At 39.0% G+C, this 18,829-nt stretch overlaps 1 protein-coding gene across 7 annotated transcripts in view; it reads left to right on the top strand.

Moving 5' to 3' along the window:
- pparab (peroxisome proliferator-activated receptor alpha b) overlaps positions 1 to 18,829 on the top strand; it is a 32,731-nt gene that overhangs the window by 9,169 nt on the left and 4,733 nt on the right. For 6 of the 7 annotated variants that reach the window (XM_083546421.1, XM_083546422.1, XM_083546426.1 and 3 more), the window contains 6 exons: positions 2,443 to 2,676; positions 5,571 to 5,728; positions 8,742 to 8,880; positions 13,093 to 13,292; positions 16,894 to 17,103; positions 17,747 to 17,990. In XM_083546421.1, the coding sequence (XP_083402547.1) occupies positions 2,484 to 2,676; positions 5,571 to 5,728; positions 8,742 to 8,880; positions 13,093 to 13,292; positions 16,894 to 17,103; positions 17,747 to 17,990 (1,144 nt within the window). In that variant the 5' untranslated portion in view covers positions 2,443 to 2,483. Of the gene's footprint in view, positions 1 to 2,442; positions 2,677 to 3,787; positions 3,867 to 4,779; positions 5,729 to 8,741; positions 8,881 to 13,092; positions 13,293 to 16,893; positions 17,104 to 17,746; positions 17,991 to 18,829 lie in introns of those variants that run through there. The other variant, XM_083546427.1, reaches the window with a different exon arrangement.

Here is an 18,829-nt window from a genome sequence, read left to right as displayed (position 1 = left end):
ACTGTGACCCAGTTACTCATTGACCGAACAAGTTTCCTACTGGTTTTTCCGTCCTTGTGTGCACTAAAAGTCAGTGGCAAACAATATCCAAAGCTCCCCTGGTTGTCATTTGGATCACATATTCTTTCACCAGCGCATAAATTAAGCATCACATGAGACACTGTGGGTCTGTAAAATTCATGCGAAAAGCAGAAGAAGAAGATTTAGAGATCAGAACAGCTTGTGGTGTAGCATCTCTTAAATGTTCACTATGAAACTCCATGGATTTGTCAGTAAAATACCATCTAAAATGTATAATCCTAGTCCATTCACTACACCTTACATCATGTAAAAAAATCACAGCCAGTAAACTGCAATATATAACATATCAGGGCAGTAAATGAGTTTAGAGAGACAGGTCATGGGTCAAGGACTTCTCCCTTTTAAGATACGACATTTTACCGCATGACAAAGTAGTTCCCTAAACTTTGCACTCACATGACAAGCAGGATGGAAAAAGATAGTTTGTTAGTCTGACATTGAACCAAGGATTTAAATGGGTGCCTGCAGGATTTAGGATTTTAAAAAACATCATTAGAAATGATTTATTTGTGAATTATCATGAATCCTTTTCCAAACACTGGTTCTCATGGCTGATAGACTGGATTAGACTTGACCAATAGGACAAGTACAATAGAGCTTGGAGATAAAGGGAAGTGGTAGCTTAGTGGTTAAAATTCTGGATTTCTGGTTTGGAAAGTTGTGAGTTTAAATCCCAGCATGGCCAAACTCCTGTCAGTGCTGGGCCCTTGAACAAGGCCCTTAACTCTCAACTGCATTGTTGGAGATAATTGCCACGTGCCCTCGAATACAACTTCTGCCAAATGCTATAAATGACTTCTCACAGCATTGGACTTTGACCATGTCCTTTATTCTATAGTGTTGTCATGTGGGAAGCATTCCCAAGCCAAAACTAAGTGATTAATAAACTAAAGAGATTTTTTTTCCACATGAATCAAATTTCTGGGCATACAGTATATTAATATTTATAATTGCTTGAGACTGATAAAAATGCATAGATTGAACTTATTTTAGTTTTGTGGTTATATACTTTATACCTCTTGGGTTTAATGATATCCTGTCAGTGTTCCAAGTCCAGTAGGTTTAAAATAATGTGTCTTAATGAAATACCCTGGTAATCCAGAAGACTCTGTGACTTTGCCTTAACAGTAGGTTAATCATCATCCTTCTTAATTGATGATTATATATGTAATTGTATGTGTACTTAATTATAGTACAATCTCTATACATTATGCAAAGAGAATTACGGGGTCAGTCATGAACTATGAACTATAAATAGCGCTTTTCTCTCATTTCACTTGGTCATGCTTTCTTTTTTCATGGAAAACAAATTGTATAGCTGGTATAAAACCCCTCTTACAGCTCCAGGGTTGGGGGTTCAAGCCTGAGCTCGATTGTGGAGTTTTGCATCTTCTCATCATGTCCAGTAATTGGTGACTAGATGAACTGATAAATTGTAGGTCTCCTCCAGGGTTCTCAGGATAGACTCTAGGTCCACCACGAATGTGCTCAAGATAAATATCTCAACTTTGTTGCTGGTTGATGAGGAAATCCAGTGCACCTTAATGTTGTTTTATTTTTTTTTTAGAGCCGCTCAGTCTGTGGTCATTGCCTTGTGTCTGCCAAATGCTGTAAATGTCCTGATCCTGAGTCGTTTTCTTTTTTCGGCATTCATTCCATTTTTAAACCTTTCTTATTTTGCCTTTATGCAGTCTGTCTGTTTGATGAGACTTGATTTCTAATGCATTGCCAAACTTTGGAGAAATACTGTAAACCTCCTACACAAACTTACTGTCTGTGCTGAACTTATAATTGCCTTCTACTCCAGGCATGAGCAGCTTATGGTATTTTAGTGTGTTTATGCCTCGGTAGCATCTACAGTAAACAGCATGTTTGCCAGATTTTTTATCTAGGTTAGAGTGAATTATCCTGATATATTGAGACCCATGTATTCTCCTATAAGCGCATGGTAACTATTGATAACCCTGGCCACATTTGGCTTGTCTGCTTAACTCCTCCTTCGGACAGACACAACACAGACACTTAGATAAGGATATTTTCAAATGCACACATCTCAAGTTGAATACAGATAAGAATGGAAAGACGAAACACCTCTACTGACAGGGTTAAACTGGCCATCGGTTTCGAATGCTGCCCTGATTAATGATTCGTTTTATTAACGACCTGCTAAGGAGTTAGGACGAATACCGAAATAAATCAAATTCTTTTCATGCAGACCGAGACATTAAAACATAGCATGTTCACGCTTAAGTAACATTATTGATATTCAGCATTTATAAGTGTGATTTAACTCTGTCTCAAATCTGTTTAGTTTCATAACACTTTTGCAAAAACATGAACGACCACCTTCTCTGTGCGCAGACCGATGCGTGAGTTGGCCTCAGATCCAGTCCGCCATTGACATGGTAGACATGGAGAACCCCTACAGTCCTCCGTCTCAGCTGGAGGACTCTGTGCTCTACAGGGACCTCGTGGGTGCCGAAGACTTGCAAGACATCTCCAAGTCCATCAATGAAGAGGCACTCAGCAACTTGGACGTCTCCGAGTACCACTCGACTGGCCGGTGCTCCAGCTCTGAAAGCTCCACGGTGCCAGGTAGGAATCGAGCTGAGACAGTTTTTTTCATATAAATAGCCTTCCCATATTATTTGATTTTGATTTAAAAAAAAAAATGTTTTGGTTGCAGAACAGTATGTATATATATATATATATATATATATATATATATATATATATATATATATATATATATATATATATATATATATACATATGTGTGTGTGTGTGTGTGTGTGTGTGTGTGTGTGTGTGTGTGTGTGTGTATGTATATATATATATATATATATATATATATATATATATATATATATATATATATATATATATATATATACACACACACATATATACACACGTTACATGTTACTGTTTTAAACAAAAATATTAATTAATGTATTTTTGATTTTTCTTCAATGATTGTCAAAAAAATGGGAAAAAAATTAATATTTACATCTTTGCACACAGCAACACGTCTTACCTTTGTCCTTGTTTCTAATAATAAGGAAAGCTTCGCTAGATTCTTCTAATGAATGTATGAGCCTTTGCATTTGTGTGTATCTTTGTGTATTTGTGTTTGTTTGTTGCCTGCAGAATGCGAAATTTCACCCTAATGTGGTGTCTTCAAATCATCACTGGCAAGAACTATATCTGTTTTTTACATCCAAATTCTAAACTTTGTCTTTAAGCAGTTGTGGACAGTAAAGAAGTGTTTTTGTTATGGTACTTAAGTACATTTTTGAAGCATCAGTACTTATTCTGAGTATTTTCATTTTGAGAAAGAATACCTGTAATGCATAATATCTTTACTTTACCACATTTAAAAAAAACTCACTTCCTTTGTACTTCGAAGTGAATACAAATTTGTGTTAAATGAGTAGCAGTTGCAAAAGCACAAGCATAACCCCACGGATCTGGTGTGTCTGTAATTAGAGAAAGCTTTCCCCTTATAACGGTCTGGTGTGCAGGGGAATGGAGCTCTGAACTGCACCCATTATTCACATATAGTTCTCATTGATTTTACATTTATGTCGCAAAGTAGAAGAACCATTAGTATTCAACGGACAAATAAAACTAGAGTAAATAATTTAATATGAGGTAAAACCAATATTTACAGAGCTGTGATTTGATGTTCATCTTAATCTCACAGATGGGCAAAATTCAACTTCAACAAAAGCTGGTTCTAGTTTTTGAAATTTATTCTAGCTCTTTCTTTTAGATTTATACAGGTAGGGGAGTGTTGAGTCTTCAACAGAGGTGTGAAATATAAATTGTAACATTAATTGTCAATTAAAATATAGTGGTCAATAGTTGTATTACACATACCGTATTTTCCGGACTATAAGCCGCTACTTTTTTCCCCCACTTTGAACCTCGTGGCTAATATATGGATTTTTCCTGGGGTTTTCCCGGTTTCACAAGCTTCATGCCAAAAAACTGAGCCCCATAACATTAGACCAATGAAATTGCGGAACGGGTTCAGGTGAACCAATGAAACTCTTTTTATTAAATCAGATGCGCTCCCACTGAGTCGGGCCGCACCACATCATAAATATGGATGAGGTTCCTCTGACGTTTGACCTGCCGCTCACTCGGACTGTCTACAGGAAATGCGAATCATTCGTCACGCTGAAAACAACCGGCCATGAAAAAACACACTTCACCTGTGTTCTGAGCTGCACGGCATCAGGAGAAAAGCTTTACCGATGGTGATTTTTAAATGCACGACGATGCCAAAAGATAAACTCTCGAGAGAAATAGTTGTGAAAGGAAGGAGGAAGACAGTGAACAATGACTTTCTTGGTAGGCTACTGTTTAGATACAAGCCGTGTAACAGACACTGTCTTTCGTTAAAGCCTGTGTAAAGTTCATTAGTTTCAGTGTAGACAACTGCGGCTTATAGACTATAGGCTTATTTATGTTTAAAATAAAAATCTTTGTTAAATTCAGTGCATGCGGTTTATATTTGGGTGCGCTTAATAGTCTGAAAATTACGGTATATTGAGTAGAGTTGAGTAGAAAGTAAAAGTTGTTGATTTATTTGATACTCAGTTAACCTAAAAAGTAGCCAAAAAAAAAAAAAGACTAAAGTACTGTAATGAAGTGCATTTACTCAAATCCATTTTGTTTATATTTACATAGGTGCATTTAGGAATGATGAAAAAGGTTTGAGTTTGGAACATAACCCACAAGCTGGTAGGTGCTCCTGTGGCATGCAGTTAAGGCAGTTATGCATAGGACATTAGGGCTAATAAATCACAGGTTGCAAGGCAAACATTTGACTACGAAGCAGGGTGTGTGTGTGTGTGTGTGTGTGTGTGTGTGTGTGTGTGTGTGTGTGTGTGTGTGTGGGTGGGTGGGTGTGGCACCCAGCTGCATTAGTTGCTGGGAAATGCTACCACACAAGTTTATTAATCCACAGTTTAAATCGCTTTTTTTTTTATTATTAATTAACTCTGTCCCTGGACTTGCGAAATGATTCTTTGTAAAGCTTGTTTTACCAGACTGCTTGAAGTTTATTGCATTATTTGTAGTCCTGGTGCTAAATTCCAACATTAGGCCAGTAATGTAGCATATGTACACTTTCCTTCTGGATGTTAATACAGGCTTTCAGGATCACTTTATTTGGGTTCCCACCCCACCGAGAGGATTTTCTCTTCTTATTATTTGAAATATTTCACCATTTTCAAGCAAGACGAATGACCTTGAGACAAACTTGATGTCTGCGGTCAGCTGTCAGTCTTTCTTTCTCTCCTACCTCCAGCAAAGTGTTACAAAAGGCATGGAAATGTCTGAAGTCTGCATGTCACTTTCTGACACAACGGCGATAAAATCTAGTCCAAAATCAGGTCAAGCTGACTATAGAAAGCTCGATTTGATTTGTATGTTTGTTTTACATTATGTTTGTGTTTGTGTGTGTTTGTGTAAAAAAGATGCTCTGACCCCAGCCTCGAGTCCATCTTCAGGTGTGTGTGGGGCCGTAGCAGGACAGGAGGACTTTACGTCTGCTTCTCTAAACCTGGAGTGTCGCGTGTGCGCAGACCGAGCCTCGGGATATCACTATGGCGTCCATGCCTGTGAGGGTTGCAAGGTGAGACTTGTTTTGCAGTTTCCTTTTAATTCGAACCTGTCTGTTTGCACAAAAAAGCGTTCAACACCAAATAGTAGGTGGTATAAAAAAATTTCATGAATAATGGTGCTAACTTGTGTTATTCTGAACACGTCTGCTACTGTATTCCTGCTACATGACATGACATACGCTTTGACATACGGCAACGCTGCAATGCTTCGTTGAGGTGTTTCGAGCGGCGGTAGAACATCACTGGAACATGACAAGAGATCAGGAAGACCTTCAACGAACTCAATCCCCAGAAAATGTCAAAACCTTTTGGTAACTTGTGCATAATGATCGGCAGAGAACAATCCACATGATCTCACTTCCACACCCACCCTACTCACCAGATTTGGCTCCTGCAGACATCGCCCTCTTCCCGAAGATGAAGATCCAGCTCAACGATCGTTTTGACACTACTGCGGAGATCCGGCACGGATCGCAGAAGATACTCGACATGCTTCAAAGAGAAAGCTTCCAGGACACATTCCAGAAGAAAGCTTGGAGCACTATTTTGAAAGTGAACGTGTGTAAACGTAGATAAATAAAGTACTTTCTTGTCAACAGAGCCAGACTCGAAACTTTTTGATGCCACCTCGTATGTGGTCAATTAGAGCATGCTGTATTATTTTACCTACACAGAACAAGGATTTTAACCAGCAATAACATAAAAAACTACCACTGCTGTTAAACATATTAGCAGAGATTACGTTTAGTGTTACCAGGCCTGGAATGGTAATAGGAAATAATTGCATGTTGTTGGAATGCTTTGGACGAGTGAATGCCCTACGTCGTGTACCTCTGTGGAGTACGTGCATATTGTGCGCAGATGCACCGGTTTAAGCTTCGTTCAGATGCAATTCACCCCCAGAGAAAACACAAACAAGCACACTATCTGGCCACTTGCACGCACACACACTCTCGTCTCTACTCCCCCCCCTCTCATGCAGAGGCCTTTACGCACTTCATCACGCACTGTTTCAGCTGGACAAGTCACGTCCAGGGCCCGTGATTAGGCCGGGGCGGCCACGTGCATGCTGTCTCTCTGCTGGACTTGTGCCCCCAACCTTTTTGTCCTCAAATCAACCGAGACACACGCCTACACGAACCACACAAACACACACACACACACACACCCTGCTCTCGATGGACGTTCTGCACTCACTATCATCTCACTTTCGTAACTTTCTGGAAGTGTCTTGGGACAGAGTGGTTAAAGAGCGGTGAGGAAATTTCTGATTAATGTCCTTTATGTGCCTGTCAGCCAGACTCCCTTCGAGTGTCCACACCGCTGGCACCGGTCACTGACTAACTGTTTATCCAGATTGTGAAAGTTAGGCGAAGATTGTGTGGTCCGATGATTGGACGTGCGCTTGTCTGGTCGCCTGATTTAACAGTTTAATCATTGGCAGTTTGGGTAGAATCCCAGGTGGGGCTTTGAATGTGATTATGATTTATTGTGGTTTGAAGTTTCAACGTTTTGAGTTGCATTTGGGACACGGTTACAAATTCACGTCTGGGATTTGTTACCCATCACACAAAGGGTTCTTTAAGGGTCCTTCGGATGAATAAAACTAGCTTGCTAAAGAGATTTTCAATCGGAATTAGAGCTTCAGCTATCGGTTATTTTAGTAATCGAGTATTCTACCGATTATTCCATTGATTCATCGAGTATAAGAGATACGAAGTACTTTTTCTATATTAAGAGGAATACTAAATATACAAGAGAAAATAAGACGGGTCACTTAAAATAAAAAAAAAAGTCATTTGTTTACTTTTTTTTCTTTTTCTAGAAACATTTATATTTTTATTGCTGATATTGCATACAAGAATATCTGTGAGATACTAAACCCATTTAGTACATTTAATTGCCATATTATATCAAAATGCAAATATATAAATACAAAGAAAATCGTAAATAAAAATATAAAAATCTATTTCAAATGACTTTTAAAAAATGTTAAACGCACTGAGGGGGGAGTGGTGGCTCCAGCGGTTAAGGCGCTGGGTTGCCGATCGGAAGGTCTGGGGTTCAAGCCCCGGTATCGCCAAGCTACCACTCTTGGGCCCTTGAGCAAGGCCCTTAACCCTCTATGCTCCGGGGGTCCCTTACGAGGGAAATATCAAGGTCCGTGACGTCGGGGTGACGTGGGGCCGCCTTCCCGTGGGCTCACCACCTGCAGGAGGGACCGTAAGGGACGGTGCTGTGAGGATTGGGCAGCAGTCGAAGGCGGGGGCCTGCTTAGACTGCTGCCCCCGCGACCCGAATTACGGATAAGCGGGAGAAAATGAATGAATGAATGGATAAACGCACTGAAACGTATGAAATGATTGCAAACTTTGGAAGCTTTCTGTGGTCTGAATCATCTTCAAGCCCCGCGGTGTTTTCTCCCCGGTCCTCCATTTTTCATTCTGCAGCGTCTTCTGTGTTTACCTGTCCAGAGCACTCCAGAGTTCAGTGTGTGGTGCGTTAGTAATAATGGTCCGGTGGGAAACACAATGCTCCGTGTGTAGTCATATGGACAAAACGAAGCATCGGGGCAAATCATTTCCATAGTTATTTTATAATAATTTATAATAATTGTGTGTATTCGAATTACTCGAGACACTCAAGGAATTGTGTCAGCACTACTTGGAACCTTTTTTAAAAGGTTGTATGCATTAAAATAGGACAAACCAAAGAATACCTCATGAAGAATCTCCTTCATTTGTGTTATTTTCAGTGGTATACAGTGATAGAAAGATTTCAAGGAATTGAAAGAGGAAGCATGTGCTCTGTATTACAGAATAGTGTTTTAGTATTCATTTTTTTAGCATTCATTAACTTAACATCCATTAACTTACTTTCTACTTGTTTCAGGTTGGTTTTTTTTTTAAGAGACTAAATTGATGAACATGAAACACTAGATAAATCTTGTAAATATTTACCCTTGCTGTATTCGGGATACTTGACATGAAACCCGGCGAACTCCTGAACTTCTGCTCTCCGCAGGGTTTCTTCAGGCGCACAATTCGCCTCAAGCTAGAATATGACAAGTGTGAACGCCACTGCAAAATCCAAAAGAAGAACCGGAACAAGTGCCAATACTGCCGCTTTCAAAAGTGCCTAGCTGTGGGCATGTCCCACAACGGTGAGTGTTCTACTACTAACACACTTACATGGGTTGGAGTGGAAGATCTTGAGTGGCCTACGATAGAGCTTTGTGACCCTTGAATGAGCATAAATCTCCACAAGCACACTCCTACATCTAGTGGAACATCTTGCCAGGAGAGTGGGGGTTATTATCATAACATTACTAGCAAACAGGGACAAATGTGAAATGGGATGTTCAAAAGCCAATCAAGATTTTCCACTGCAGCTGATAGAAACCTTTGTGCACAGGGGTATTGTCATGCTGGAACATGTTTCTGTCTCCTTGTGTAAGTGAGCATCCAAAGACATCCTATATGAACCACATATGGCTGGAAAAGTCAGGGGTCCCAATGCCTTTGTCTATGTAGTGTATGATGGTACCTGGAAACCTAGAAGGAATTCTCTGGAGCTTTTGTGTTGTGGTGACATTATTTCCTCCATTCTGCAAATCTTAACAGGAAAATCTCAAACAACAATAAGAACAATGGAGACGCTTCGAAGTATTATTTCCTTTTACTCCGCATTTAGTTTTATGAACAGGAAAAAACAGTGAGCATGTGATCAAACAGAGCTTTCCAGGTCATCCACGATGTCGGATCAGTCATTACTAATTATAATGGCTTTACTATAACATCCCTGTAATCAAATTAAAGGTCTGATCAGGTGCTTATTAGCTGGACTGGTTTCTTGCGAACCATGTTTGCTAATATAAAGCTGAAGTGGCTGTTAATGTCAGACAAAACGATGTAAATATTGTGTGGCTCCAATAACACGAACTTACTTAAAACAAAATATTAATTCAAATGAAAAACCACTTCACCTGAAATATCTTTGTGTGGTACTCTTGGTACTCTGGCGAAGCAACACTGATGCAACTTTATTATAGGGAACTATTTATAGTGCATATCACATTTCAAATAACAAATTAGTACAAAACGTGGGTCAATGGATTGATGCGCACAAGATCTTCCACTCCAACCCGTGTAAATCATATCTTTGTACCCGGTGGCTTTGTCATGCTGGGACAGGTTTGGGTCTCCTATTTAAGGGACCTCCTCATGCTCCATCAATGCAAGACTGTACTCATGTCCTTGTGGATAAATGAGCACAAATCTCGACCAGAACACTCTAAAATCTATTAACTTTGTGCACAGGGGCATTGCCATGCTGGAACAGGTTCAGGTCTCCTAGTATAAGTGGATTCAATTCAAAAGCATGCAGACATCCTATCAACATATTATGCACAGTGTGAGTCAGAAGTGTGTTGGTCAAATGATGTAAACTAGCTCCTCCAGTCACATGACCAGCTTGTACAAAACCCTTCAAGATATACTCAGCACATTATTTAGTAATAGATTGAATGCTGACTGACGCTACACGTGTGCCAAAGGGGGTAAGGTGACTTTCTTTTGGTATGCTTCCCCACTGTCAGATCCCAAATTCTGGTTACCAAATGACTGTCTAAACAACATCCCAGATCCTATTGTTTTAGTGTATTAATATGTACCATGCTCAAGCACATTCATTTTCCAGGGGGTCTCTTCTGAAGATCAGCTTGCAGCTCTCAGTTAAGCTTCATGCCTCTGAATGCTGCCTAACAGCTTGTGTAGGTTAATCATTAAAAAGAAAAATGGCAACAAGTTCCACTTCTATCATTATTTTAAATAGAAATTAGGCTTAAAATAACGGTTGGCCAAATTGGTTTATTATTTTAGATCCGCAGCCACACTCTCGAATTCTTCACTTCCTCGGTAATCGGTCAGAGGACTTATGCTTTGAATGTCGTCCTCGGAGTCCTTGACCTAATAAGCTTTTGTGCACCGAGCTCCCCCTTTTTATGTACACATCCACCGTGGCATGCTGACCCTCAACCCCCTCACTGCACAGTGCTTCAGTGGTGCCACGCTAAAAATAGCAGCAAGGGTGAAGGGAGTCTAAGTGACATCATGGAACAGTGTCAAAACAGACTGTTCGGGTTCAGGAAACATGCGGGTCAAACTGCCAGCAGGACGAGCACTGATTTGATCTTGAGTAATATATATATCTTGTGTGTGCATTTGTATTATATGGGAAAGAGCCCATTTTGTACTGAGCACTTTTTCAAGTTCAGTTGTGTGATCCTACTGTCCACTTTCTGTTAGAACAGATGTTTTGGTGTGCTAGGTCATACACTATACACTAGCATCTACTTCTGGCAGAGCGCCGGTGGTCATCGGATCGAAACAACACCTGCTCTTCAGCTCTAGTGCATTAGCTCATTGTGTCCCATTCCACTTGTTCTTATGTGACTATGCATTTGTTTTATTTTAATAGTTTTAGCTAGTTTTCACAGCTCTTATAAACGTTTGAAGACTGGGAGTACTTTATATACAATTTGGCAGACTGGGACATCTTTTTATACATTCTCCCAAAAAGAATTATATTTATAACTATGAAGATAATCTTCTTAGAGCCAACTTATCCAATGGGCTTATACTGAACTATATCATTATAGCATTTGGTTGATGCCCGTATCCAGAGCAACATACAATTATCTCATTCATACTGCTGAGCAGTTGAGGGTTAAGGGTCTTGCTCAAGAACCCAGCAATGGTAGCGTAATTGTCCTAGGATTAGAACTCACAAACTTCTGATTAGAAGTCAATAATTTTAACCCCTACCATAGCTGCTGATGCTTCTTCAGTTGCATCCATTTCGAAACACAAAATGCTGCAGTTCCTTCACTACAGTTTTAATATATTTTCCTAAAGTGCAACATATGTAGGTAACAACTTACAGTTATGTTTACACTCTGCAGTTATGTTATATTTTGTTTTACTTAAGGTATATAATATTTTTAGTTAAGTTATAATATATTACTATTTTTATTTAAGGCATCTTTTATTAAAAAGCTTTAGTCCTATGCGTAGTACTCGTTAGCTACTTAAATATAAATAGTGTTAATGGTAACAGCTAATAAGTATTAATTGGCAGCCAGGGCTAATCTGATTTGTTTTTGAGATTATGCAACCCAAGAATTTGTACCTTAGCGAAACTACGTTTCTGTTCCAAGCTTTTTCTGTTTTAAGCTGATTTACCTACAGTTTACTCACGCATATACAGACGCTCCCCACTTTACTAACTTTCGCGTATATGAGCTTTCGCGTATACGAACAAACCTGTCTTTAAAGTAAAAATATTCGAAAAAAATTCAAAACGGAGGAGAGTCGCTGCTAGCTAGTCGTCGACCGTAACCAGTCTACATGATGCGCACTGGACCTTTTATTACTAAATACAAAATATTGTATACAGTATTTCGATTATTTCCATTTGTTTTAGTATATTTTATTGTGTATTTGATAGTATTTATAGCTCTTACATCATTAGAAGATATGTGTAGTCAATAATGAACACAGTAACAAATTCATGGTATGAACGGTTGTAAGGTGGGAAGCGTCTGTAACTTTAATTAGGGATGTTTTAAGCATGTTTACACTATTTGGACAAAAGTATTGGGACACTGGACTTTTAAATCCTTATTTGTGGTTCCTCCCCACACTGTTTCCACAAAGTTGGAGAAACACAATTGTATAGGATGTCTTTGGATGTGCTCCATGATGGTATGGTTTATTTGGGTTGGAGTGAAAAATCTTAAGTGGCCTGATAAAGAGTTCTGACCTCAAACCTATTGAACACATTTGGGATGAATTTGAACACTGGATTTATCACAGGCCTCCTCACCTCACCTACATCAGGTTCTGACTTTACTACTTTATTAACACCCATGTGGAAGAATAAGTACAACTCTTTAAAGAAAGAAAGAAAGAAAGAAAGAAAGAAAGAAAGAAAGAAACAAAGAAAGAAACAAAGAAACAAACAAACAAACAAACAAACAAACAAACAAACAAACAAACAAACAAACAAACAAACAAAGGGAGGAGAGAGAGAAAGAAAGAAAGAAAGAAAGAAAGAAAGAAAGAAAGAAAGAAAGAAAGAAAGAAAGAAAGAAAGAAAGAAAGAAAGAAAGAAAGAAAGAAAGAAAGAAAGAAATGTAGGAGAGAAAGAAAGAAAGAAAGAAAGAAAGAAAGAAAGAAAGAAAGAAAGAAAGAAAGAAAGAAAGAAAGAAAGAAAGAAAGAAAGATAAAAAAAAAAGAAAGAAATTAACGTAAAGTAACGTGAGTGTGTATAACATTTTCTTGCCCTGAGTCATTGTGCTGTGTTTTGAATGCAGCTATCCGCTTTGGCCGAATGCCCCAATCCGAGAAGCTGAAGCTGAAGGCAGAGATATTAACTGGGGAGAAGGAGGTGGAGAATCCTCAGTTAGCTGACCAGAAAACTTTGGCTAAACAAATCTACGAGGCTTATCTCAAGAACTTCAGCATGAACAAAGCAAAAGCACGGACCATCCTGACAGGCAAAACAAACACACCAGTAAGTTTAGGCTTCTATACATCATAGGTAATAATATATAATCTGTATGTTCATGGTGTACTTTTTTTATTAAACCTGTGAATGAAATGATGTCCAATCCTGCCTAAGAGAGGAGATCATATACCATAATTTCCGGACTATTAAGCGCACCCATATATAAGCCGAATTTGACAAATATTTTTATTTTGAACATAAATAAGCCGCACCTGTCTATAAGCCGCAGGTGTCTACACTGAAACTAATGAACTTTACACAGGCTTTAACGAAAGACAGTGTCTGTTACACGGTGTAACGGGTGAAATATGTTGTGGCTCCTTTAAGAGCAGAGCGGTATTTTGGGAATAGCCTGTGGCCGCATTTTTCCAGTATTACTGCATGTGTGCGAGACCGAGGAATATGTCCTTATTATTTTCTGATGCTCATTTCTAAGTTTCTTTGACTAACCCGTAATGCTGTTGCCAAGAAAAAAAAAAAAGCATGAGTTTTGGAAACCTGTCTGTGCTTATATGATTTCTGCTGCAACTGGAGTTAGCGAGCTCTCCCTTCACCCAGACTCAACGCGTTACAACGGCTTGTATCTAAACAGTAGCCTACAAGAAATCATTGTTCACTGTCTTCCTCCTTCTTTCACAACTATTTCTCTCAAGAGTTTATCTTTTGGCATCGTCGTGCGTTTAAAAATCACCACCGGTGGATTCACACAGGTGAAGTGCGTTTTTTTGTTTCCGTTCGGAAATTTAATTGGTCTAATGTTATGTCGCTCATTTTTTTGGCTTGAAGTTTGTGAAAGCGGGAAAAAAACATAAATTAGCCGCTTCGCTGTTTAAGCCGTGGGGTTCAAAACTTGGGAAAAAAGTAGCAGCTTATAGTCCGGAAAATACGGGTAGTTCTATTTTTAAAAACTATCTATTTAATAATATTTTCCAGAACTGTTCTATAACTATAAAGTATAATGTGATTATAATCACAGCAACCCAAGCAATCCACCTTATCTAACACACGCCTGTGTTTTTTTGGATGTTGTGAGATCCTTCTCCCCGCACACCTCACCTTTATGTTTCCAAAGAAAGACATGTTCAAGTCTTAATCATTTGATTTCTTTATTATGATTTTGTCATTTTTCTTGATTTAAAACTTTTTAAAAAGTATAGCTGTAGCTTTTACTTCCCTGGCAAAAAAAAAAAACGAAAGTAGCTTTCTGCACTGTACAGTCACGATGCTAAAACAAAAAAAATGTGTTTCTTCTGCATGCTAATTTATATGATTTTTATGATGTTTTTGTTTTTGCTGATAGGTATGCAAGATCATGGTTGGCTCTTATAGGTCGACCGATAGTGGATTTTACCGATACCGATAGCTAGGTTGGATCGTACTTGCCGATAACCGATTATTCGAACAATAGTATTTAAAATGGACACTTGATCAAATAAACAAAAACAAATATAACACTCAATGCCAAATGAACTTCATTACAAAAATACAAAATTACAAAAATTTACTAAATTATATAAATGTGCTAAATAATATAAAAATTTATATATTAATTATATTAATGAATATTGAGGAAAATACAATACATGCATTCAAACTGAAACTAAATGTAACACTTAAAATAATTAAAAACTGTTACATCCAAAATTAATTAAAAAAGAGACTTCAAATTAACAGTGCATGGCATCAGTGATTCGGCTGTAGAGGCGCCCAGCATGGTTGTATAATACAACCCGGAAAAACTATCGGTATGGATTATTGCTGATAGCAGATAATTCCAGCAATCAAACTACCGGTGCCGATTAATCGCCAGAAATGATGAATTGGTCGACCTCTATTTGGCACCCCCTTTCCCTTCAAAAAAAAAAGGGTAAATACACAACTTGCAGTGCCCCCGTGAATTGCATATACTTGCATAAACCAAATGCACCTCTGGTTAAATTTACCACAATGCTATTATGAACTGATCATCCTTTGAGCTGATCTTAAACTTATTTTTGTAGAACCTAGGGAAGGTGCATGCTTATGTCATCTTTGATAGGTTAAAACCTCAAATACAAATTATGATTTTTATATAGATTATTGGGCAGCCTCGGCTTACATTACGGGTCCATTTCTGATTAAAAATGATTTTGAAATGGCAGCTAAAATTTTGCATTAAACAAATGCTGGGTTGTGATAAACTCCTCACACCGTAATACGCAATAATAGAACATAAAAAAAAATTTTTATTTGACATGCATTAAAATACCTTTTATGAACTCTTAGTTACGTAAAATTAAATAATAAATAAGTTAAAATAAAAGTTGAAATATAATATATTAAAATTAAATATAGGAATAAAAGTATTTACAATATACTAGCAGGAAAAACTAATTACGTACAGTGTAATAAAATGGAATAGGAACAAATATGAATAAAAAATATAGAAATAGAATATGGTTGCATAGTAACAATAGAAATAAACTATGCAGCATCTACATATAATAGCAGCATTGTATCCATGGATGTAGATAAAGTGTGAGAATAAGTGCATTTTTTGTGAGATAAAATATAATTGAAATATAAATGTGGGTGTGTGTGCAAATAGGCAGTTTTAGGTAGTGGTGTCGTTAGGGGTGTTCTCCTGGTTAAGGGGCCTGTTGCCTGAGGAAGGTAACTCCTCCTTATTGTCTCTGTGTTGCCCTTCAGGTAGCAGACACCTTTTCCCTGACAGCAACAGGGAGGGAAAGTGCACAGTAATCGTATCCCTGTAGAAACTGGAGAAATTACACAGTAATGTGTTACTGGAGCAGAATCTTTCCAAATTAGAAGGAGATGCTTCTCATAGAGTGGGATGTCACAGCAGGGGCCAGTGGTGAACAGCCCATGTAGGGTGGTGATGATGATATTTCTCATGTGATGGGCAACGGTCATGTCTTCCATTATCTGACAAAGATTAATCTAATGATAGAATTGCCACTGTCTAGTCTTAAAGTATTTATTTATTTATTTAAGTTAAAATTATTTACCTACTGTACATTCAGCATTTTCTTTTTTACCCCCTACTACTGTTTGTGTTACCTGCTGCTGCTGCTGCTGTAACACAATAATTTCCCTCACGGGATCAATAAAGTATGTGTAAGTCTAAGTATCCAAAGTACTATGATTATGGCTATAATGTTCCTATTATAATGCCACAAGTCTCAACTCATTCAAATCAACTCATTAAGTGAAAAGACTCTACTGTTACTCTCAGTACACCAATCTATTAATTGAATAATATGAATTAGTCAAACACAAATTTGCTTCTTTTGAACTGCTTTAAAAAGGTTTTTCACGCAAATAAGGCCACGGGTGATGTGGCAAGTTCGAGTCAGGAGTTTCTTCCATCCTATATTCCTCTCAAAATGTTCTGCTTGTTGTTGTACTGACGCTGAACTGTATGTTAAGTAGTAGTTAGTGGAGTCCAGCTAAGATTTGACATGTACAAGGCAAGAAGTAGAATAGAAAATAATGAATGTCTGGATAAAGGTTGCTGCATGTATACCCAAGAAGATATCTCATGGACTCTCACCTCAATTGTCAGTAAAGAGGATGAAAATTTTTTGTTGTAATTTTTGTATTCCAGCCCTTTGTAATCCATGACATGGAGACTCTGCATCTGGCCGAGCAGACTCTGGTGGCTAAGATGGTTGGCAGTGCAGGTGGACTGCTCGAAAAGGACGTAGAAGTGCGAATCTTCCACTGCTGCCAGTGCACATCGGTGGAGACCGTCACAGAGCTCACAGAGTTTGCCAAGTCCGTTCCAGGCTTCTGCAACCTCGACCTGAATGACCAGGTTGGTGCCATGGCAAACGATGGTGGACGAAGCACACAAACCATGTAGTAGCGATACACTCTGTAAAAGTGCTTTCACTTGAGTAAAAGTACAAAAGTATTTGCCTTTAAATGTACTTAGGTATTCAAAGTACTAGGATTTATTATGGCTATAATGTTTCTTACTTTTAGCACACCAATCTATTAATAGAATAATATTAATTAGTCAAACACTGATTGATACCTTTTAAAATGATCATGAACCCAAATCCTTCTTTTGGTGTTTTGGCAAGTTAGAGTCAGGAGTTTCTTCTATCATTTATTACTCTCAAAATGTTGAAATGTAGTGAAGTTAAAGTAAAAATATCCCCAAATAGAAATACTTCAGTTATGTACAGATACGTAAAAAAAGCTACTTTCATTTTCATTTACTTTGTTATTGTCCACTACTGCATGACATACAGCTATTAAACAAGAAACATATGCAGCTTGATCTTTGTGCTCTTTGAAAGTCAATGAAATGTGAATTTAGGGTATAAAGATGCTATAGCAATCAAAGTGGTGCTTCTTCCAAACATTGGGCCATGTATCCATTAAAGCACTCTTTTATATACTTGCTCTAAACAATGTCATCCTACCTGTCCACTTTTGTGCATTTTTTTTAGGTAACACTGTTAAAGTATGGTGTGTACGAGGCACTCTTTGCTATGCTGGCCTCTTGCATGAATAAAGATGGCTTGCTGGTTGCCTATGGCAGTGGCTTCATTACAAGAGAGTTCCTCAAGAGCCTGCGACGACCCATCAGTGACATGATGGAGCCCAAGTTCCAGTTCGCCATGAAGTTCAATGCACTGGGACTGGATGACAGCGACCTGGCTCTGTTTGTAGCAGCCATAATCTGCTGTGGAGGTAAGAGACCGTCTCCAGGTTACATAACCTGTAACCATGGTTCCCTGAGGGAACGAGTCGCTGCGTCAACAACGCTTTGCGAATGCTTCCGCATTGTCCACGCTCTGAATCATGTGTGTAATCAGTCCAATGGAAAGCACGGCGTCACCGGCGGGGTGACGTCACGACCAGGAAGCTATAAAAGCACATGGAGTGAAGCCGGTGCTAGCTTCTGAAAAGTAAAAAAAGCGCTGCAGGGATGGAGATGCAGCCTCTCGATCCCTTAGGGAACCATGGTTACGTACGTCACCTGGAGACGTTCCCTTTCAGGTACTCAAGCTGCGTCTACAAAGCTTTGGGAACGTGTATCCAATACCGCCAGACTGACCAGTCACTGCCTCGTGTGTAAAAGCACAGCTAGGCAGAGGGGCCAGAAGTGGCACTGAGCTCAAGCTTATAAAACCAGACAAAGGTCAGCAGGGTGGACCAACCTGCAGCGTTGCAGATGTCCTGGAGAGAAACTCCAGAGAACCAAGTCTTAGTGGCTGCCACACTCCGGGTTGAGTCCGCTCTTAACCCGAAAGGAGCGGGGGGCAGCGAGTCCTCCGGGTTCGCTTCGATACCGGGAACCAGTGTCGGGGTCTTTAGGGACGATAAGGCACCCGGGGAAAGATGGCTAGCCAACGTCTCTTCAACCCGGGGCACAGACCCGTAACCACGCTCTTTCAGTCCCACTAAGTTAGAGTATAACGAGGACTTGGAACTAAAACTAATCTAAACTCAGTGTGCAGGTCCGGAAACAAAGGCAGACCCTGACGCAGAGGCTGTAAAGCAGGTCACAGAAAGGTCGCTCGTCGAGC

This window comes from Silurus aristotelis (assembly GCF_946808225.1).
Source record: "Silurus aristotelis genome assembly, chromosome: 7".
Taxonomy (NCBI): domain Eukaryota; kingdom Metazoa; phylum Chordata; class Actinopteri; order Siluriformes; family Siluridae; genus Silurus; species Silurus aristotelis.
This window is presented reverse-complemented; position numbering and strand designations above follow the sequence as displayed.